Raw genomic sequence first — 19,235 nt, 5'->3', positions numbered from 1 at the left:
TTTTGCGTTTCACTCTGATCCTGGAGGTCATTCGGATATTTAAACGAACAGTTCCACCGCTTTCATCAGTCATGTCACCTTCATGAAGCCGCATCAAAGTCAGTTTGATTTAACTCTGATTACAAGTGGAGGCTCCCCATCCCCTGCTGGCCTGCACACACACTGCTCCAGGACCACCCAGGCCTGAGCACGGTCACCTCTGGACATAAGTCCGCTGTGCTCCGGCTCTCCGGGGCTTTTCTTTCCGAGTGAGGAAAGACATTAATTGCAGTTTGCATGATCCGGGAGTGCTACAGTGTCATTCAGCAGAGGTTAAAAAGAAACATAAAGGTTCTGACATTTAAGGTGGTATGATTGATTCATGACATCAACTCATGCACTGAGTAACAGGAAACACAACATTCCACCTTAACATTTCAGGTAGTTTGAGTCGTGTTCAGATACGGCCCTCTTACAATCCGATATTATACTTCATGTCCACGTTGTTTACCCGTTCATGAACAACTGAAACGTGCTGAAGATACCTCTTCCAACTATGCCAGGGAGTGTCACTTCGTCCCCACATTACTCTCCACGTTCAGACTGAAGGAGAACCATCACGGGGCGTAAGTATCATGGCAGACTGAACAGGGCTCTCGTTCGGGGTTCGTTGCACCTCTGCAGTGCTCAGGAAGTGACCCTCTGGTTCAAAGTCCCTACAGATTGAACAACATCCGCTCTTATACAGATTGATATTGTTAATAAAAACACAGAAAAGACAGATTCTTTTAAAACTGTTTATTTAAGCCAATCACATTAAAATACACCTCAAAGTCAGTAGTAGAATCTCCTCCTAAAATGCCAATTAAAAGTGTTCCGATTAAAACAAATCCCTGATTAAAACAAGAGAGACGACGTGGATGTCAAAAGGGGCCGTGCTGATACGATCACCTGATCTATAACACCTGTCACTTCAAACCTCCACTCTGATTCCCTCAGCTGAAAATGGTTCTCACTCTTCTGATCAGTGCAGTAAAGCTCTACACAGAAGCTATTGCTATAAACGATTTGATTACAAAGCAACGGAACGTGTGCAGCTGACTCTCTGTAAACTGGGAGCTCTGGATTTGAACCTGTTGCTTCAGACCTCCGTGTGCCTATTTGGACTTTGCAAAGCCCACCCTGTCGTTGTCTCGGTCAAACACCGTGTAGTACTGGCCGATGAATACATCTCCCAGAATCCACAGGGGCCCAGCGGGGGCGGGGATGTCCAGACCCATGAAGCCGCTCAGACAGATGGTCTTACCTGCCTGGTTCACCTGGAAACCAAGGAGAGACGTCAACATTAGAAAAAAGAACATAAACCTACAGGTAGAACCCAAACCTACAGGTAGAACTCAAACCTACAGGTAGAACATAAACCTACAGGTAGAACCCAAACCTACAGGTAGAACTCAAACCTACAGGTAGAACATAAATCTACAGGTAGAACCCAAACCTACAGGTAGAACCCAAACAAACAAGTAGAACATAAATCTGTAGGTAGAACATAAATCAGAGACAGAGCTGCTGATTGGTCGATGAGGTTGTAAAGTTGCTCTTTGGTGTGAAACAAATTATATTTTGAATTTAACTTTTGAGATCCATGTTTTGTTTTGTGCAACTGTCTCAGATGTATGTTGTGTCTGTGTGTTTGTTTTCCTCAGAGAGCACACTCTCCTTCTGGCGTCACACAAAGCTGTACTTGTTTTCCTTTGCAGTGACAGACACACACACAGAGAGCTGTATTGTCCCTGCAGGAGCTTGTTCTCTGTCGCCCCCTGCTGGTCTATAAACCTTACAGACTCAGCCTCACCTTGAGGATGTACTGCTCCCCGCTCAGAGAGTAAGACTGCCCCCCGATGGTGAAAGTGATGACGGGCAGCGTTGGGACTTTATCACAGCTCACCATGTACTGAAACACAATCAGAACACAAACCAGTCATTAAATGAATCCCTTTAACCACAAACTGACCGGAGCCCACAAATACAACAGGTACAGAAATACAGTTTGTACAAAGTAAAAATGTATTAATGCAAACCAGTTACAAGAATAGAAATGTGCTGTGTTATGAAGGGTTCTAGAAGGTGTGTGTGTGTGTGTGTGTGTGTCTCACCTCTCCCTGGATGAGGGGCGTGGCTCCGATAGCTTTCTGCAGGTTCCTGACCTCGGCTGACGGGCCGGTGATCAGAGACGTTCCACTGTCCACGATGGCTTCACAGCCGCTCGTACACAGACTGAGCTTAGGGCCCACCGACATCCTGATACACACACACACACACTTATTTATACACACGTTTCACTATTCGAAGTCCAGTCACAGCATCACGGACCAAGTGGAAGAAAACATCTAAATTCCTTTCTGTGTTCTAACCTCTCTCCATTTTTCAAAAAGCATCTCCAATATTGATCCTAGTTTGAGCACGTTTCTGCTCGTGGAGCTTATTAGAAACATGCAGAGGCTTTTTAGGTCGGGTACAATCACTTCTATCTGAACCACTTCTCTTGCCCGCTTCCATCGCTGCAACACCTGTTGACCTGATAACTGCTCTCATATCTGGCGGGGCATCCAAAACGGCTGTGTGGCGGTGCCTTAAAACCGCCTACCTTCTCTGGTCCAAACAAACCCAGAGCATTCAGGACCAGAATCTAAAGTTAGAAGGAGGACATACTGGCTGCTGCTTTGTTGTCAGAGAAGCCAGCACTTCAACATAGCATGTTTCCTTAATGTCTGATCATATAGTAAGCTCACTTTAAGCTTCTATGTTATCTTAACATATTTAATAATTATATGAAAGAAGCACTGACCCGTCCACGTGAATCTGCCAGTACGCCTTGCGGGTGATGTTGACATACTGGAAGTCTCCGCTGTAGTATTTGGGGTCGGTTCCTCCCAGCAGCAGCTCGCCGCCGGGCTCTGTGTCTGGGTTCCTGAACATGGAAGACAAAGCGAGCATCTTTAAGAGGATGTTGATTGTTTGGTCGTGGCAGCTTTTTGTTAAAAATATGACTTAAGATCTGAGTTAGCTAAGAGTTTACACTGTTCTTAAAAACTTGGTATCAAATGATTCAGTTCCCCACCTGTTCAGGTAGAAGGAGAAGACATTCTGCTCCACCTTCTTCTGGCTCATGATGTTGTCAAAGACTGGAGCGACCCCGTCCACAGAGATACGAGGGTACGCCATGCCGAGGATCCCGTCGAACTTGGCGGCGATGAAGGCCACGCCCGGCTGCTTGATGGCCTCTCCGAAGAGCTGGTTCTCCACAGAGAGGTCTCCGATCTGAAACGATCAAGAGATAAACTTCAGAGAGTTTGACATTAAAGCTGCCCCTGGATTTAAAGACAGGTGTTGAGAGAGGATCTTACAGTGCAGGTGTCCTGGCTCAGGTACCCCGACAGACTTCCTGTCCCGTACTGGATGGCGAAGTCGGTGCCGTTCTTCACGTATGTGCTGGACTTGGCGGAGTTATATTTGTGATGAAGCACTGAGAGAAGAGGAGTCAAACGTATCACTTCAACTACATACCTTACTACACAGCTTAACTTAACAACTGTTACCATGGTTACTACGTCAGACTCACAGCAGGCGATGTCCAAGATGGAGCAGTGAACGGAGGGAACCCACAGGTTGGAGGAGCCCGTGTCGAATACCACGGTGAAGGGCTGAGGGGGGGTCCCCAGACCGATCTCTCCATAATACTGAGCCTGAACAGAGAGAACAGAACGACCATCAGAAACCAGGAGAGAACAGAACGACCATCAGAAACCAGGATAACCATGAGAGAACAGAACGACCATCAGAAACCAGGAGAGAACAAAACGACCATCAGAAACCAGGATAACCATGAGAGAACAGAGCGACCATCAGAAACCATGAGAGAACAGAGCGACCATCAGAAACCAGGATAACCATGAGAGAACAGAGTGACCATCAGAAACCAGGATAACCATGAGAGAACAGAGTGACCATCAGAAACCAGGATAACCATGAGAGAACAGAGCGACCATCAGAAACCAGGATAACCATGAGAGAACAGAGTGACCATCAGAAACCAGGATAACCATGAGAGAACAGAACGACCATCAGAAACCAGGAGAGAACAGAACGACCATCAGAAACCACGAGAGAACAGAACGACCATCAGAAACCAGGATAACCATGAGAGAACAGAGTGACCATCAGAAACCAGGATAACCATGAGAGAACAGAGCGACCATCAGAAACCAGGATAACCATGAGAGAACAGAATGACCATTAGAAACCAGGATAACCATGAGAGAACAGAACGACCATCAGAAACCAGGAGAGAACAGAACGACCATCAGAAACCACGAGAGAACAGAACGACCATCAGAAACCAGGATAACCATGAGAGAACAGAACGACCATCAGAAACCAGGATAACCATGAGAGAACAGAGCGACCATCAGAAACCAGGATAACCACGAAAGAACATAACGTCTTAACGAGCATCAGAATGTACAGTAACCACGAACATCAGAATGTACAGTAATCAGAAAAGCCTGTTTGGATTATCTGGACTTTGAAACGCTCGATTAAACAAACCGAAGAACTCGGTGACTGATCTCGTTTTTCCAGGAAATCAGATTATGATAATCCTCTCACACACGGAGGGCTACAGAGAAACTGAGCTCAACGCCGCTCTTCAAACAGGACGTTAGGAAGTACTTTTTTTTTTATTAAAGCGTTGGAACTTCTCATGCCATCGCTTATTAAAATAAACGACTGTCTCGTTTTAACACCTGTGGTATCAGAGAAGTATCCGAGAGACATGTTGAAACTGTAGGGGCTGAGCAGAAGGTCAGTCTGAGGAGGCGTTACAGGCGTCACACTCTGAGGAGGCGTCACAGTCGGAGGAGGCGTCACAGTCTGAGGTGGCGTCACAGTCTGAGGAGGCGTCACAGTCTGAGGAAGTTTGTGTACAGCTCAGTCGATAAATCACTCGTTACACTTTCACAATGACCTCCTGACACAACGATATCTCATGACTCCACAGAAAACAAACTTCCCCCGTCATGTGACGGGACGGTGTCAAAAGGTCAAAGCTTTCTTTAAGTCACCCAGGCCTCACACTGCTTCCTGTTTCGGAGCAGAGCTGCAGCGCTCAGAGTTCTCCCGTGGTCATTGATTGATCTCACGCTCTCCATCTTGGAGTTTAAAGTTAAACAGTGGCTCAGAGAGGCCGTGACATCACTGCTGTCCAGGAGCTGGTTCAATCTGAGCGAGGCCGGCGTCGGAGAAACTCACGACCCACCGTTGATTGTCTGTCGTTTTAAAAAGTAACGTCATGCAACGAGTGATTTTTAACAAACGGGCTATGTGCTGGAAAGGTAAGGCTCGGTGCCACCAAACTGAATGCTCCCCTTCTTAACTTTGATTGGTCGGTGAGGGAGAAGTGACACCGACGCTGAGCTGTTCCAAAAGATGAATTGCTTTCAACTGTGAACGCAGCAACAAAATACAGCCGACGTCCAGATAAACATCTAAATTTACCTCAAACTTTAACTGAAGCAGCAATGGTTTTCAAATGTGAGACGGTGGCGTGTTTTCTTTGGCTCTTTCTCCTCCCTCGCTTTCTTAAAGTGTAACTGATGTTATCGTGAGGTTGAAAGTGATTATCTGACAAGTTTAAGTCAAACACATTTCCTGTCAGCTGAGCAGAGGAACACTGAGTCAGCAGTCATGAGGTAAATGTTCCTCCTGATCTGCTCACAGATTGACTCTGCGTTTCTCCAGTCTGGACTGTTTACAGGAGGGTCTGGGAGGATTTACAGTCCAGGTCAAACACAGTGCAGCTCTGTTGTTGCGTCTCAGCGGTGCATTAGTGAAAGCCAAGACTCAAAGAGTCCACAGGTGAGTGGTTTAAGAGAGCCATGCTTACGTCCAGGTAGTTCTTCAGGGTTTCTGGAGTGGGTTCGCTGCTGGAAGGGAAGCCGAAGTTGTACTTGAGGGAGTGTTTGTCGGCCAGCAGCTCCTCCGCTTTCCTCCCTGAGTCCGTCAGCTCGCGTCTGATGGAGCGGAATTTCTTTAAGGGGATCCTGAAGGAGGAGAAAACAGGAAGAAAGCGGCGCAGAGGTTTATTTGCAGCGTGGAGACAGCAGATGTCCGAGGCTCACATGTTAAAGTCATTCAGTAAAACATCAACACACTTGGTCAGGATAAGAGTTGACCCCTTTACTATGCTGCTCACTGCTCTCATACAGATGGTTGCATGCAGCTGTGGCCAATAACACTCGTCCTTTAATGGACACGTCCCTACAAAATCTACAAGAATGAGTCCAGAAAATCAACACTTAACAAACAGGTATGAGCACGATCCTCATTACCACAAAAGGTGCCGAAGTGTTAGTGTGGTTCAGACTCCATCAGGAGCTGCTTTAACATCTTTGATCATTGAAAACAAAGGTAGGAGTGCAGCGCTGTGTGTGCTTCCCCAACGCTGAAACACAATGCGAGTTCACAGACTGGGACGCCAATATTGGGCTGTCACAGAATCAATATGAACGAACACAGACATGATGATGGCTAAGCTTAGTCTTCAGACCAAAGCTGTCAAAAATGTTGCTCCTTCACTTGCTCATGGGCACATCGGCAGTGCTGAGGACGTGAACTGGCACCTCTTCAGCTACCAGACCAACTTCCATATTTTGGGCTGGCTGCACCGGGACTTGAGCCTGGTGACCCTCCGGTTCCCAACCCAGGTCCCTATAGACTGAGCTACTGCCGCCCCAAGATGAACGATCCATAGCCTTAAAAAAAGCCACAAACCTTAAAAAAAGATCTTCTGTCGTGTTTTTACCAAAAGAGAGCACTATCCAAAAAGTGCAGCAATTTGTTGGCACCCTTCAGCACCTAAACACTGCCAATATAACCTCAAACAACATCCACACCTTCAACAAGAAGAGAAGTCCTAGGCACCTTATGTTGGGAACTCTCTAGTTTTTAAATCATTAAAAATTGCAGGAAACATTGTCTTAATCGCACAAATATGCCTGGATATTTATTTGTGCAATGAAGACAGAGTTGAATATATATTTCTGATCATATGCATTCAGTACTCGCTGTCCCTGCTGCAGGACACAGAGGAGAAGAGCAACCTTTGTTCCTACGGCTGTCCAGCTCCTCAACTCCTTTCAATTTTATTTCAGTATTCATACCGTTCTGGTTACTTTATTCCTGTTGTCTCTTATCCATCTTTGCACTACGGTCACTTTATTTATCTCATTTTTACCTTTACAGTTATATTGTTTATATTAGTTCTGTTGTTCCATTATGCACCTTATTAACTTATCATTTAGTATTTAGCCTACCTGCACATAGCTCTGTATATATATATATATATATATATATATATTTCTCGTTTACTGCACATAGTTCTGGTTACATCTGTTAGTCCGATCACTGTCCACTCATATCTACTCTTTTATATTTTGTATTTTTAATTTAAGTTTAAGCTTTAAGTTATATTTAAATTGACACTTTATATTTAGGTTAATATGTTTCGTACCTGCACTGTTTTTAATTTACTGCTCTGTGTGACTTTGAATTGCCCCCCAAAGACAAATAAAGTTTTTTTTTTTTAATTTGTATTTACATCCAGCAGTTTGTATTGTTTCTTTCCTCTTTCATCTTCACTTTTCTGCTTTAATGTTTCTGAGTGTTTAGAAGAATTTAAGGTTTATTAAGAGAACACTGAACGAGTTAAACTCAGTTTCTGGATCAATCTGCAGAGTAACGACAGACTGACAGATGTCATGAGCTAGAACATGCTAAACATGCTAAACATGTTGACGTTAACATGTTACAGACATTAGATGGTTAAAGATGGTTAATCTTCTTCACTCACCGGATGATGGCGTCGCCCGTGACGACAAACGCCGCGAAAACAACCAGCACGAAGCTCCTCATCCTGGCCGGGGTCTCTGGTCTCTGCTGGACTCAACAAACACCGACAATAACAAGCGATGACTGAGCACTTCAGCTGTTTGTCGTCTCACCGACTTTTATCAGCTGACTGAAGAGGCAGTGTCACGTGAGCCTGAGTGACGTCACTTCCGGTTTGTTTACCGAAGAGGAGCGCGTGATCGGGGTAGTGTCTATTTTTTCCGATAAGAAATAAATAAAAACAACATAAAACACTTATTTTACGAATTCCACCAGTAACCAGGGTGATAGGACGAATTGTTTTAAAATAAAGAGATTTATAGATTTTAAGATCAATATTTTATTAATTAAGATTTAAGAGAAAAACGTCGTAATGTTACAAGGTTAAACTCGTAATTTTAATTTGATGAGATTAATATAATAATAATAAATAATAATAATAACTTTATTTATAGAGCACCTTTTAAAAACACAGGTTTACAAAGTGCTTTGACAAACAGCAAAAACAAGAACAAAGCAAACTAAACCAAACACAGAAGAACATAAACAACAGCAAGAACATAACAAATGCAAAATACTAAAAATAATTAAATACAATTCAACAGAAAAGAACCCAAAGTGCACGATACCCAACAGACATATATAACCCGACCATTATAAGAACCATCATAAGCTAAACACTAAGGTCTATTCCATCTGTATGGCCTTGTTGTAAATAATATAAACACAGTATGAGAATCGTCCAAAGACACTGATGTTTTCAAGTCTGCCTACTATACTACTATCTACACCCTGAGTAGGCTATACTGCGTTTAACAGTAGTATGTCGTAATTAAACATCTAATTAACAACAAGAAAGCTTAAAACAAACCTGATTCAAGACGAGGAGTAGGCCTGATTATTATTTATTTTTGGTTAATGAATTATCTGTTAAAGGTCCAGTCAGTGAGATAGTGCAAACTGACCTTACTGTATGATCAGACATTAAGGAAACATGATATGTTGAAGTGCTGGCTTCTCTAACAACAATGCAGCAGCCAGTATGTCCTCCTTCTAACTTTAGATTCTGGTCCTGAATGCTCTGGATATGTAGGCTGGCACTCTGTACCTGTTTTAAGATTAAAACATATTCTTATAGGAAGGCCTTTTTAATGATTGACTAGTAATTCATGTCCTGCTTTGATTAATTTAATTCATTTTAACTGGCTAATGTTTCCTCCTGTGTATTTAGAATCTTTTATTTTGTTTCATTGTCTGCATTCTGTGAATCCCTTTGTAACACTTGTGTAGATAAGTGCTATATAAATAAAGTTATTATTATTATTATTATTATTATGAATAAAGAGGGCGGTGTTCTAAACTGGTTTCCTCAGTGAGTTTTCTGCCTGTAATGAAGAAGACCGACCATGGAGGGGCTGCATCGCCCCAAAGATCTGAGATCAGGACTCTCCATCAGAGAACATGGACACATCTGCAGACACACTCACAGAGACATCCTGAACACAGCTGGATCAGAGACACATCTGCAGACACACTCACAGAGACATCCTGAACACAGCTGGATCAGAGACACATCTGCAGACACACTCACAGAGACATCCTGAACACAGCTGGATCAGAGACACATCTGCAGACACACTCACAGAGACATCCTGAACACAGCTGGATCAGAGACACATCCTGAACACAGCTGGATCAGAGACACATCTGCATACACACTCACAGAGACATCCTGAACACAGCTGGATCAGAGACACATCTGCAGACACACTCGCAGAGACATCCTGAACACAGCTGGATCAGAGACACATCTGCAGACACACTCGCAGAGACATCCTGAACACAGCTGGATCAGAGACACATCTGCAGACACACTCGCAGAGACATCCTGAACACAGCTGGATCAGAGACACATCTGCAGACACACTCACAGAGACATCCTGAACACAGCTGGATCAGAGACACATCTGCAGACACACTCACAGAGACATCCTGAACACAGCTGGATCAAAGACACATCTGCAGACACACTCACAGAGACATCCTGAACACAGCTGGATCAGAGACACATCTGCAGACACACTCACAGAGACATCCTGAACACAGCTGGATCAAAGACACATCTGCAGACACACTCGCAGAGACATCCTGAACACAGCTGGATCAGAGACACATCTGCAGACACACTCAGTGACATCCTGAACACAGCTGGATCAGAGACACATCCTGAACACAGCTGGATCAGAGACACATCTGCAGACACACTCGCAGAGACATCCTGAACACAGCTGGATCAGAGACACATCTGCAGACACACTCGCAGAGACATCCTGAACACAGCTGGATCAGAGACACATCTGCAGACACACTCGCAGAGACATCCTGAACACAGCTGGATCAGAGACACATCTGCAGCCACACTCACAGAGACATCCTGAACACAGCTGGATCAAAGACACATCTGCAGACACACTCACAGAGACATCCTGAACACAGCTGGATCAGAGACACATCTGCAGACACACTCACAGAGACATCCTGAACACAGCTGGATCAGAGACACATCTGCAGACACACTCACAGAGACATCCTGAACACAGCTGGATCAGAGACACATCTGCAGACACACTCACAGAGACATCCTGAACACAGCTGGATCAGAGACACATCTGCAGACACACTCACAGAGACATCCTGAACACAGCTGGATCAGAGACACATCTGCAGACACACTCACAGAGACATCCTGAACACAGCTGGATCAAAGACACATCTGCAGACACACTCACAGAGACATCCTGAACACAGCTGGACTAGAGACACATCTGCAGACACACTCACAGAGACATCCTGAACACAGCTGGATCAGAGACACATCTGCAGACACACTCACAGAGACATCCTGAACACAGCTGGATCAGAGACACATCTGCAGACACACTCGCAGAGACATCCTGAACACAGCTGGATCAGAGACACATCTGCAGACACACTCGCAGAGACATCCTGAACACAGCTGGATCAGAGACACATCTGCAGACACACTCGCAGAGACATCCTGAACACAGCTGGATCAGAGACACATCTGCAGACACACTCACAGTGACATCCTGAACACAGCTGGATCAGAGACACATCTGCAGACACACTCACAGAGACATCCTGAACACAGCTGGATCAAAGACACATCTGCAGACACACTCACAGAGACATCCTGAACACAGCTGGACTAGAGACACATCTGCAGACACACTCACAGAGACATCCTGAACACAGCTGGATCAGAGACACATCTGCAGACACACTCGCAGAGACATCCTGAACACAGCTGGACTAGAGACACATCTGCAGACACACTCACAGAGACATCCTGAACACAGCTGGATCAGAGACACATCTGCAGACACACTCACAGAGACATCCTGAACACAGCTGGATCAGAGACACATCTGCAGACACACTCACAGAGACATCCTGAACACAGCTGGATCAGAGACACATCTGCAGACACACTCGCAGAGACATCCTGAACACAGCTGGATCAGAGACACATCTGCAGACACACTCACAGTGACATCCTGAACACAGCTGGATCAGAGACACATCTGCACAGCGATATGTTTTGCTTTAATAGAAAACGCTCCATTCAGCCTCCAGCAGCGCTCCAATAATCTCATTGACTTGATTAGTTTAAAGATTAGTGACGGCTCATTGGTCGGGGGATTTAATACTTCATCAAGCTTAAGAAGGATAATATTCTCAACATAAAGAAACTCTTAATTCTTCCAGTTCATCGGAAATATTCAGCTCACTTAGAAACAACTGTTAAAACCTGTAATCTGTAATCAGAGCTGTGAGCAGAAAAACATCGTCATCGTCGTCAAGAAGAACACGTTTGTCCTCTGAGATGTGCTTCATTACAAGCTTTAGCATGTTAGCATGCTAACATATGTATCTTCTTGTGTAGCATAGATTTGATCTGAAAACAGTCCGAGTCATGATTACTGTCAGAGAAACGTTGAGTCACATGTCAGAGTCCTGATCAGCAGAGGCAAAGTTCACACAGTCAGCAGGATGAGACGACAAACAGCTGATCACAGGAATCCAAACAGTGAGCAGACACACACACACACACACACACACACACAACCACACACACACACACACACACACACACACACACACACAAACAGAAGTGAGAGAGGAAATAGCCTCCCCCCCCTCCTCCTGTACAATCCAATGAATTTACAATGAGAGTGGACACAGCGTGCAGGCCCATACAGAGCCAAATGTTTCTGTGAGGCGGGTGAGATGGTGTCAGAGAGACTCCTTTAGCTGCATGTGTGTGTGAGGCGGGGGGGATGCCTGCAGCTGTGTGTGTGTGTGTGTGTGCATCATGGTTGTGTCTTATTCTAGAGAGCTCACCAGCACTCGCCGAGGATGTTTTGTTTTTTTTAAAGATAATTTGTTCTGAGGAGCAGAGGAAGACATATTGCAAATTACAGCATCATTATCATCAGCACAGCGGAGGGAAATGTTCCTCTGATTAAAAGTTTGAGTGTTTGTGGGTGTGATGATTCAAAGTGACCCCCCCCCCCTGCCCCCCCCCTCCAGGAGAGAAACGCACACTGACTCAGAATGTCTTTGTTCTGTTTGCACACGAGCAACGCTGCAAAAGAAGAGGAAGACTTCAGAGCTTCAGAGGCTTTGAGATATAATAAACTAAACAATAAAGGACTCTGCTGATCATTGTTTAGTGATAAGGATACAAAAAGAACTAAAATATCTATATTTACTTTCACATTGTTGTTTAGACAACAAGTTTAGACAATGTGCAGGAAGTTTGTCTGCAACTTTTGTTTAAAACATAAATTATTAAATATTCAGTCTCTCAAGGGCGCCATCTACTGGATCAAAAAGTCGCAGAAATTCTTCCTTTAATGATGAGTCTTATATGGAACTTTATTAACATAATGATGAATGTTTAGAATCTTTTCAATGTCCGTATTTACAAGGTCAAGGTTTCACACACACACACACACACACACACACACACACACACACACACACACACACACACACACACAGTAACCGATAATCAGCTTCATAGAGACAGGGTTAAAAAACACAGTTATTACTGAAGAGAGAAATGAGCTCTAGAGACCCAAACTGTTTTTGTACCAGACTGTAAACATGTTTATTTTAACATGGGACTCTATGAGGACTGACTCACTGCAGGAGACAGACTCTAGTGGACACTGGAGGAACTGCAGCTGTAAAGTTGGACATTTTAACATGGGGCTCTATGGAGACTGACTCACTGCAGGAGACAGACTCTAGTGGATACTGGAGTGTGTAGAGGGTACAAATAAAAACACACTCTAAGTATGCAAGATAAGTTTTTTTTTTTTTTAAACTACGTCTCTACCTGCTTCTCTTCGTACCTGTCAGGTCTCCTCTCCTGCAGAGGTGTTGGATAAACAGGAGGAGAAACAGACCGGAGGACTGAACCGACGGAGGAGAGGAAAAACATATTCTTCAAAACACAGAGAGGAGAGAGATCGCGACAGGAGCATAAAAACACACACACACACACACACACACACACACACACACACACACACACACACACACACACACACACACACACACAGCAGTCGGAGAGGCACACATTCACATCTTGTTTCCATGGTGACCAAGTGAACAGAAATACCGGCTCAGATACATTTCTCTTTCCCAACTCAGTCATTTCTCCACCAGTGTTCTGGTGTGTGTGTGTGTGTGTGTGTGTGTGTGGGTGCGCGCGTGTGTCTGGTGTGTGTATCAAACTTTTCTGCTAAATATCAAACTTCCTCACACGTATCACATATTCAGACACACTTCATTTAACTTGAAGCCATAATATTCCCGTTCAGTCGACTTCTCTTCTGCAGCTTCAAGTTTCACAAACAGAAAGACGATCAGACCTGCACATGTTTATTATCACTTCATCACTTTATCTTACCATGACACTCATTTAAAGGACCGATCAGGAGATATGATATAATACATCAGACATTAAGGGCCTGCACTCTGCAAGTCACTTCTCCCTCACTGACTAATCAGAATCAAGACGGGGCGGGACATACAACACAAGGCTTTGGCAACAACAATGGCGGAGGAGACGGCAGTCTGACTTGTGATTTGGAGGGAAGCGATATTTCTTTGAATTAAACACACCTAACGGACATTACAGAGGGAAGCAGGAGTTAACTTTCGTAACCGAGCAACAATGGGTGCCAGGTGAGAAGCGCTCTGAAACGGAGGTCGTGAGCGCTTCCAGCACAACAAGCGGACACAGGCGTTAAGGAAACATGCCTTCAGTCCTCATCACAGAGCCACCTGCCTGCTGACACACTGACAAACTGCGCCGCCCTACAGGACGCCGTTCCTCCACTTTCGGGTTGTGTACTTCCTGGTCATAGAGCAGCATCAGGCCGATTGGCAGCAGCCACTGACCGGAGCAACAGCCCCAACATCGGACAGGCTTTGGTGCAGTGTGAAGGAAACTGTCTACACTGCATAAAGATTCACTCAGTGCGCAGCAGTCTGTCTGCATTTTCTGTGACTTAAAAATAAGAAACGATAAACACTGTTTCTGTTTCTGTTGCCATGGTATCTGAAGTAACAAAAACTCAAAACTCAGGTTTGTCCTGTAACCTCTCCAATATCTTCTTGTTTTTACCACTTTGAAAGAAGCGGGAACAGTTCATCAAACGCGCAGACTTGATCCAAAATAAATCCAAAGTATGTAAACCAAAAAGTATGTGTAGTGTCTCCAATGACCTAAAGAAATTGGAGGTCCAGGTGGTGCAGCTGCAGACTCTCCAGATTTAAGCTAATGAAGGAGTGAGTGCTGTCAATCATTCTCTCAAAGGAAGTAGAGACTGTGAGGCTCTGCACGCTGTACTGTCAGTGTTTTTAGAAGTGGCTTCATTTAAGTGAAGCCTTTCTCCTGAGTGGTGATTTTCTCTGAAACTCCGCTGCACCGACTGCGTGACAGATAAGAGGCCGCACAAATTGAAAGGCTGCGATCCGACTGTCTATGATGTAGAAAAAAAAAGGTTGGAAAATGAAAAGCACTTTGTGTCCCTCTGCAGCTGTCGGCCTGATGACGGCTCTATTCATCAATCAGCCGTCTGCTGACAAGGACTTCACTGAGAACTTCAGAGGAGTAGAGATTCCTCTTCAGCGTGCAGAAAAAAACAGAAATAAAGACGAGAAGCTGAATCCACTCAAACAGCTCAGTATCATCATCATCATCATCATCATCATCATCATCATCATCATCATCATCATCATCACTTAAGATCCCGTTTGAACTCAGGATCAATCTGAACATGAAACAACAACCAGAACAAACAGAAACCAGAACCCTTTGAAAACCAAGACCCCTGAGCTCAGAGTCGACTCACAGATCTATTTATTTTATAATCATAAGAGTCTAATTCACTTCAGATTCATGGAACGTCTCCGCCTCTGATCACATGTGTGAATGTCCTTGCTGAGGATGGATCTCAGAGAAGAATGAAAAAACATGGGAGGGCTGATTGTTAAATCTGTGACTGCTTAATGGAGATAAACAATATCTGAATGAACAACTCGATGAATGCAAAAACCCTGATTAGATTTTACAAACTAATTTATCTGCAGCATTGCGTGAAGGAGGGAAAGAAAGAGGGATTCAGCGGGGAGGGGGAGACGGAGACAAAAAGGTCAATGAATGAACAGGAGAGAGAGAGAGAGAGAGAGAGAGAGAGAGAGAGAGAGAAGAAGAAGAAGAACAAATCTGAACATCACTCTGTTCTCTCCTGAGACTGTTTGTGTCCATGCAGATTATCTCCTTAAAGCTTTGACCAGCAAAGGTAGTCAGAGAGAGAAGAAGAAGAATACTTGAACAATCCCATGAGGATGAAACACACACACACACACACACACACACACACACACACACACACACACACACACACACACACACACACACACCTAAATGTTAAATAAAATATTTGCTACTTCCTCGATTTTGGAGACATGAGAGGGAGAAGTAGGGGCGGGCTTTAGCGACACAGAGCTCCTGACCGACTCCGTCCTGTTGGTTCAGTCAGTACGTATCACTGGAGGGCGGGCTTTGAGCGACTCTTACGGTCTAGAGAGAGAGACAAGAGACGGGAGAGCGCAACTGAAGTTGAGAAATGAACGACTTTTCAGTAAGTGATTCAGTTCAGTTCGTTCACCCAGAACGAACGAATCATCACTAGTTTCCTGGAAGCTGACAACATCAGTCCTTTCACGGCCTGCACACTCACCGGGAACGCCACCCGTTGAGCATGTTTGAGACACTCTGGATCGCCGTATACGACAGCGTGTTGCAGTTCCTGCCAGTATCCAAACACATTCCCAAAGTCACCGACCTGATCTACGCTATGAGAAGGAGACGTGATGCACTGCGAGAGGAGAACGCTGGTCACAGGAGATACTGACAGGGTTCTTGGTTTCAGAGTCTCCTCCTCTGCTCTGCGTCTGTAACGGCCAACTTCCACTCAGATACACAGGGCTTCTGTTTTCTACTGGATGTGGGAGCATGGGACAGGAAGTCAGACATCGAAACAACATTCATCGTGTGACACAACGAGGGCTCCCGCAGGCTGCGTTCTCACAGCGCCGCACGGAGCCGCACCGCCGGGCAGCTGGACTCACCAGACAAAGCAGTTCCTGTGGTAATTCAGTGAGATAATACGATGTATGTGGTAAAAAAAACCCTTAAAAACACATAAACAGGGGCGCTGGTGTGGGGGCTGTGGTCTTACGGGTGCGCGGCCCGGGTTCGATTCCGGCCTGTGGCTCCTTTACCACACGTCATTCCCCTCTCTCTCTCTCCCTGATGTCCAGCTCTATCCACTGTCCTATCTCTAAATTAAAGGCACAAAAAGCCCAAAACTAAATCTTTAAACAAACACACATACGATCGTTGTTCTGAACCGTCAAAACGGAGTGTTTCATTCTGAAGATAAACCGGATGTTTTAACGTGGTTTCTGTGTCTGACTTCCTGTCCCGCTCAGTGGTCTCTCTCTGCAGCTTTTTTATTAAAATACGACTGAAAATCTGACTTTTCTTTAAAAGCTTCGTTATTTTTCACGCGTTATTAAAACAGACGGTGTCATGAAGCATCAGAGTATGAAACATTCTGCTGTTGTTTTTGAAGCAGGCTGAACTTCTCACAGTGAGCAAATCAACAGTAATGTTAGAGTTGACCGTCTGCTCCCTCCTCGGCGCTGTTTCATAACCGGCCTCTCTGTTTTACAGCTCTGCACGGGGAAGTGTCTGCTTGATTTCCTCTGTGGTATGCATGATACGACCTTATTTAAAACTGATGTGTGGACCCACAGCTCGCTCTCAGTCACTCTCGTCTCATAAAACTTGTCCTGACACTCGCCGTCTCTTACCTAATCATGGCAACCAAAAGGAAACAGAACGTGTGGTCACTGTTAGGACAGGTGAGGTGGATACAGAGATGCACTTTCTCCTACACTGTAAAACATTTAGAGGAAACAAGAAACTTTTATTTTATCAAGTTTAACTCTGTCATCACTGATTTCAAAGAATTCAATGAGCTCTCAAAAATACAAATACTCCTGGGAGAAGGAGACAGGGCACACACACACACACACACACACACACACACACACACACACACACACACACACACACACACACACACACACACACACACACTCACACGTAAGTGTTGATCCCCTCTCTGCTTCTCTCTCTCTCTCTCCCCCCTTCAGTGAAGTAAAGACCCCCCCACCTTCCTCCTGACTTGTCAGTAAAACATTTTTTGTAGGTTTTTCCCCGTTGAGTTGTGGGCGCCTTTTTAAAAGTTGGTGCAGCTGTCAGAACGGATTCAGGCTGTTTTTCTCCGAGAGTCTTCACAGCGATTTAGAGCTGCTTCACACCTCTAATGGATCTGCACATTTTCTACATTCCAATATGTCTGACTGCAGTAGAACGCCATCGACCTGCACCGCTGATAAGCTGCAGACCTGCAGACCTGCAGAGGGACCAACAAGGACCCAGGTTAATTTGTAGAGAGAAAGACGTACCTCCACATTTTACAGGGTCACAAGATTAAAGAAAACTACAAGATTACAGGAGAACTACAAGATCACAAGAGAACTACAAGAGAACTACAAGATCAGTGGAGAACTACAAGAGAACTACAAGATCACAGGAGAACTACAAGATCAAAGAAGAACTACAAGATCACATTGAGAACTACAAGATCAGAGGGGAACTACAAGATTACAGGAGAACTACAAGATCACAAGAGAACTACAAGAGAACTACAAGATCAGTGGAGAACTACAAGATCACAGGAGAACTACAAGATCACAGGAGAACTACAAGATCACAGGAGAACTACAAGATCACGAGAGAACTACAAGACCACGAGAGAACTACAAGATCACAAGAGAACTACAAGATCACAGGAGAACTACAAGATCAGTGGAGAACTACAAGATCACAAGAGAACTACAAGATCAGTGGAGAACTACAAGATCACAGGAGAACTACAAGATCACAAGAGAACTACAAGATCAGTGGAGAACTACAAGATCACAGGAGAACTACAAGATCAGAGGAGAACTACAAGATCAGTGGAGAACTACAAGATCACAGGAGAACTACAAGATCAGTGGAGAACTACAAGATCACAGGAGAACTACAAGATCACACGGGAATAAAGAGAACATCATACAAACAACATGTTGCTTTGTCTCTCTGAAGATGATTTGTTGTTCACTCGGTGCCTGTTTTGACATAAAGTTGATGAAGTGATGGAATAAACCATCAGGAGTCTTTATGTTGTGTTTTATTTTGAAATTGACCAGACGCTCTGTACGTTTCCTTTTCTGACTTCCTGTCCGGGTTGATCTATTCTGTCCAGCTTGATGCGTGATGCTTATTTGGAGCGTTGCAGAGCAGAGTGGTGCTGATGGCACGCTCCTAAGACTGACTTTGGCGACCAATGTGTAAACACACTAATTGACTAGAGTGGGCGCCATTAGCTCCTGAGGGAATGGTGCTGACGGAACGCAGCGCGCAGAGATCCTGTGTAAACTGCCAGTTAAGGATTTTCTGTTAATGAGATAAATTCAGGGTTAACTCTTCTTACCTGGTGGATGAAACACCTGACCTGACCTCGACCTTAGCTTCATCTAAGACCTCCTCGTTCCATATTCCCCCACCTCATCCACAGAATCATCTC

At 44.7% G+C, this 19,235-nt stretch overlaps 1 protein-coding gene across 1 annotated transcript; it reads right to left on the bottom strand.

Annotated features, from left to right (window-relative positions):
• Positions 1-762: 762 nt before the first annotated feature.
• ctsd (cathepsin D) lies at positions 763-8,054 on the bottom strand. Its single transcript, XM_061036584.1, has 9 exons — positions 7,889-8,054; positions 5,924-6,080; positions 3,602-3,725; positions 3,387-3,505; positions 3,101-3,300; positions 2,828-2,950; positions 2,136-2,280; positions 1,835-1,933; positions 763-1,298 (listed from the first exon to the last, which is right to left on the bottom strand). Exons 1-9 carry the CDS (start codon positions 7,948-7,950, stop codon positions 1,137-1,139), a joined length of 1,191 nt encoding a protein of 396 aa, XP_060892567.1. The 5' UTR covers positions 7,951-8,054; the 3' UTR covers positions 763-1,136.
• Positions 8,055-19,235: the final 11,181 nt, after the last annotated feature.

Source organism: Labrus mixtus, chromosome 1 (assembly GCF_963584025.1).
Source record: "Labrus mixtus chromosome 1, fLabMix1.1, whole genome shotgun sequence".
Lineage (NCBI taxonomy): Eukaryota > Metazoa > Chordata > Actinopteri > Labriformes > Labridae > Labrus > Labrus mixtus.
Note: the sequence above shows the minus strand (reverse complement) of the source record. Positions and strands in the feature narration are given on the sequence as shown.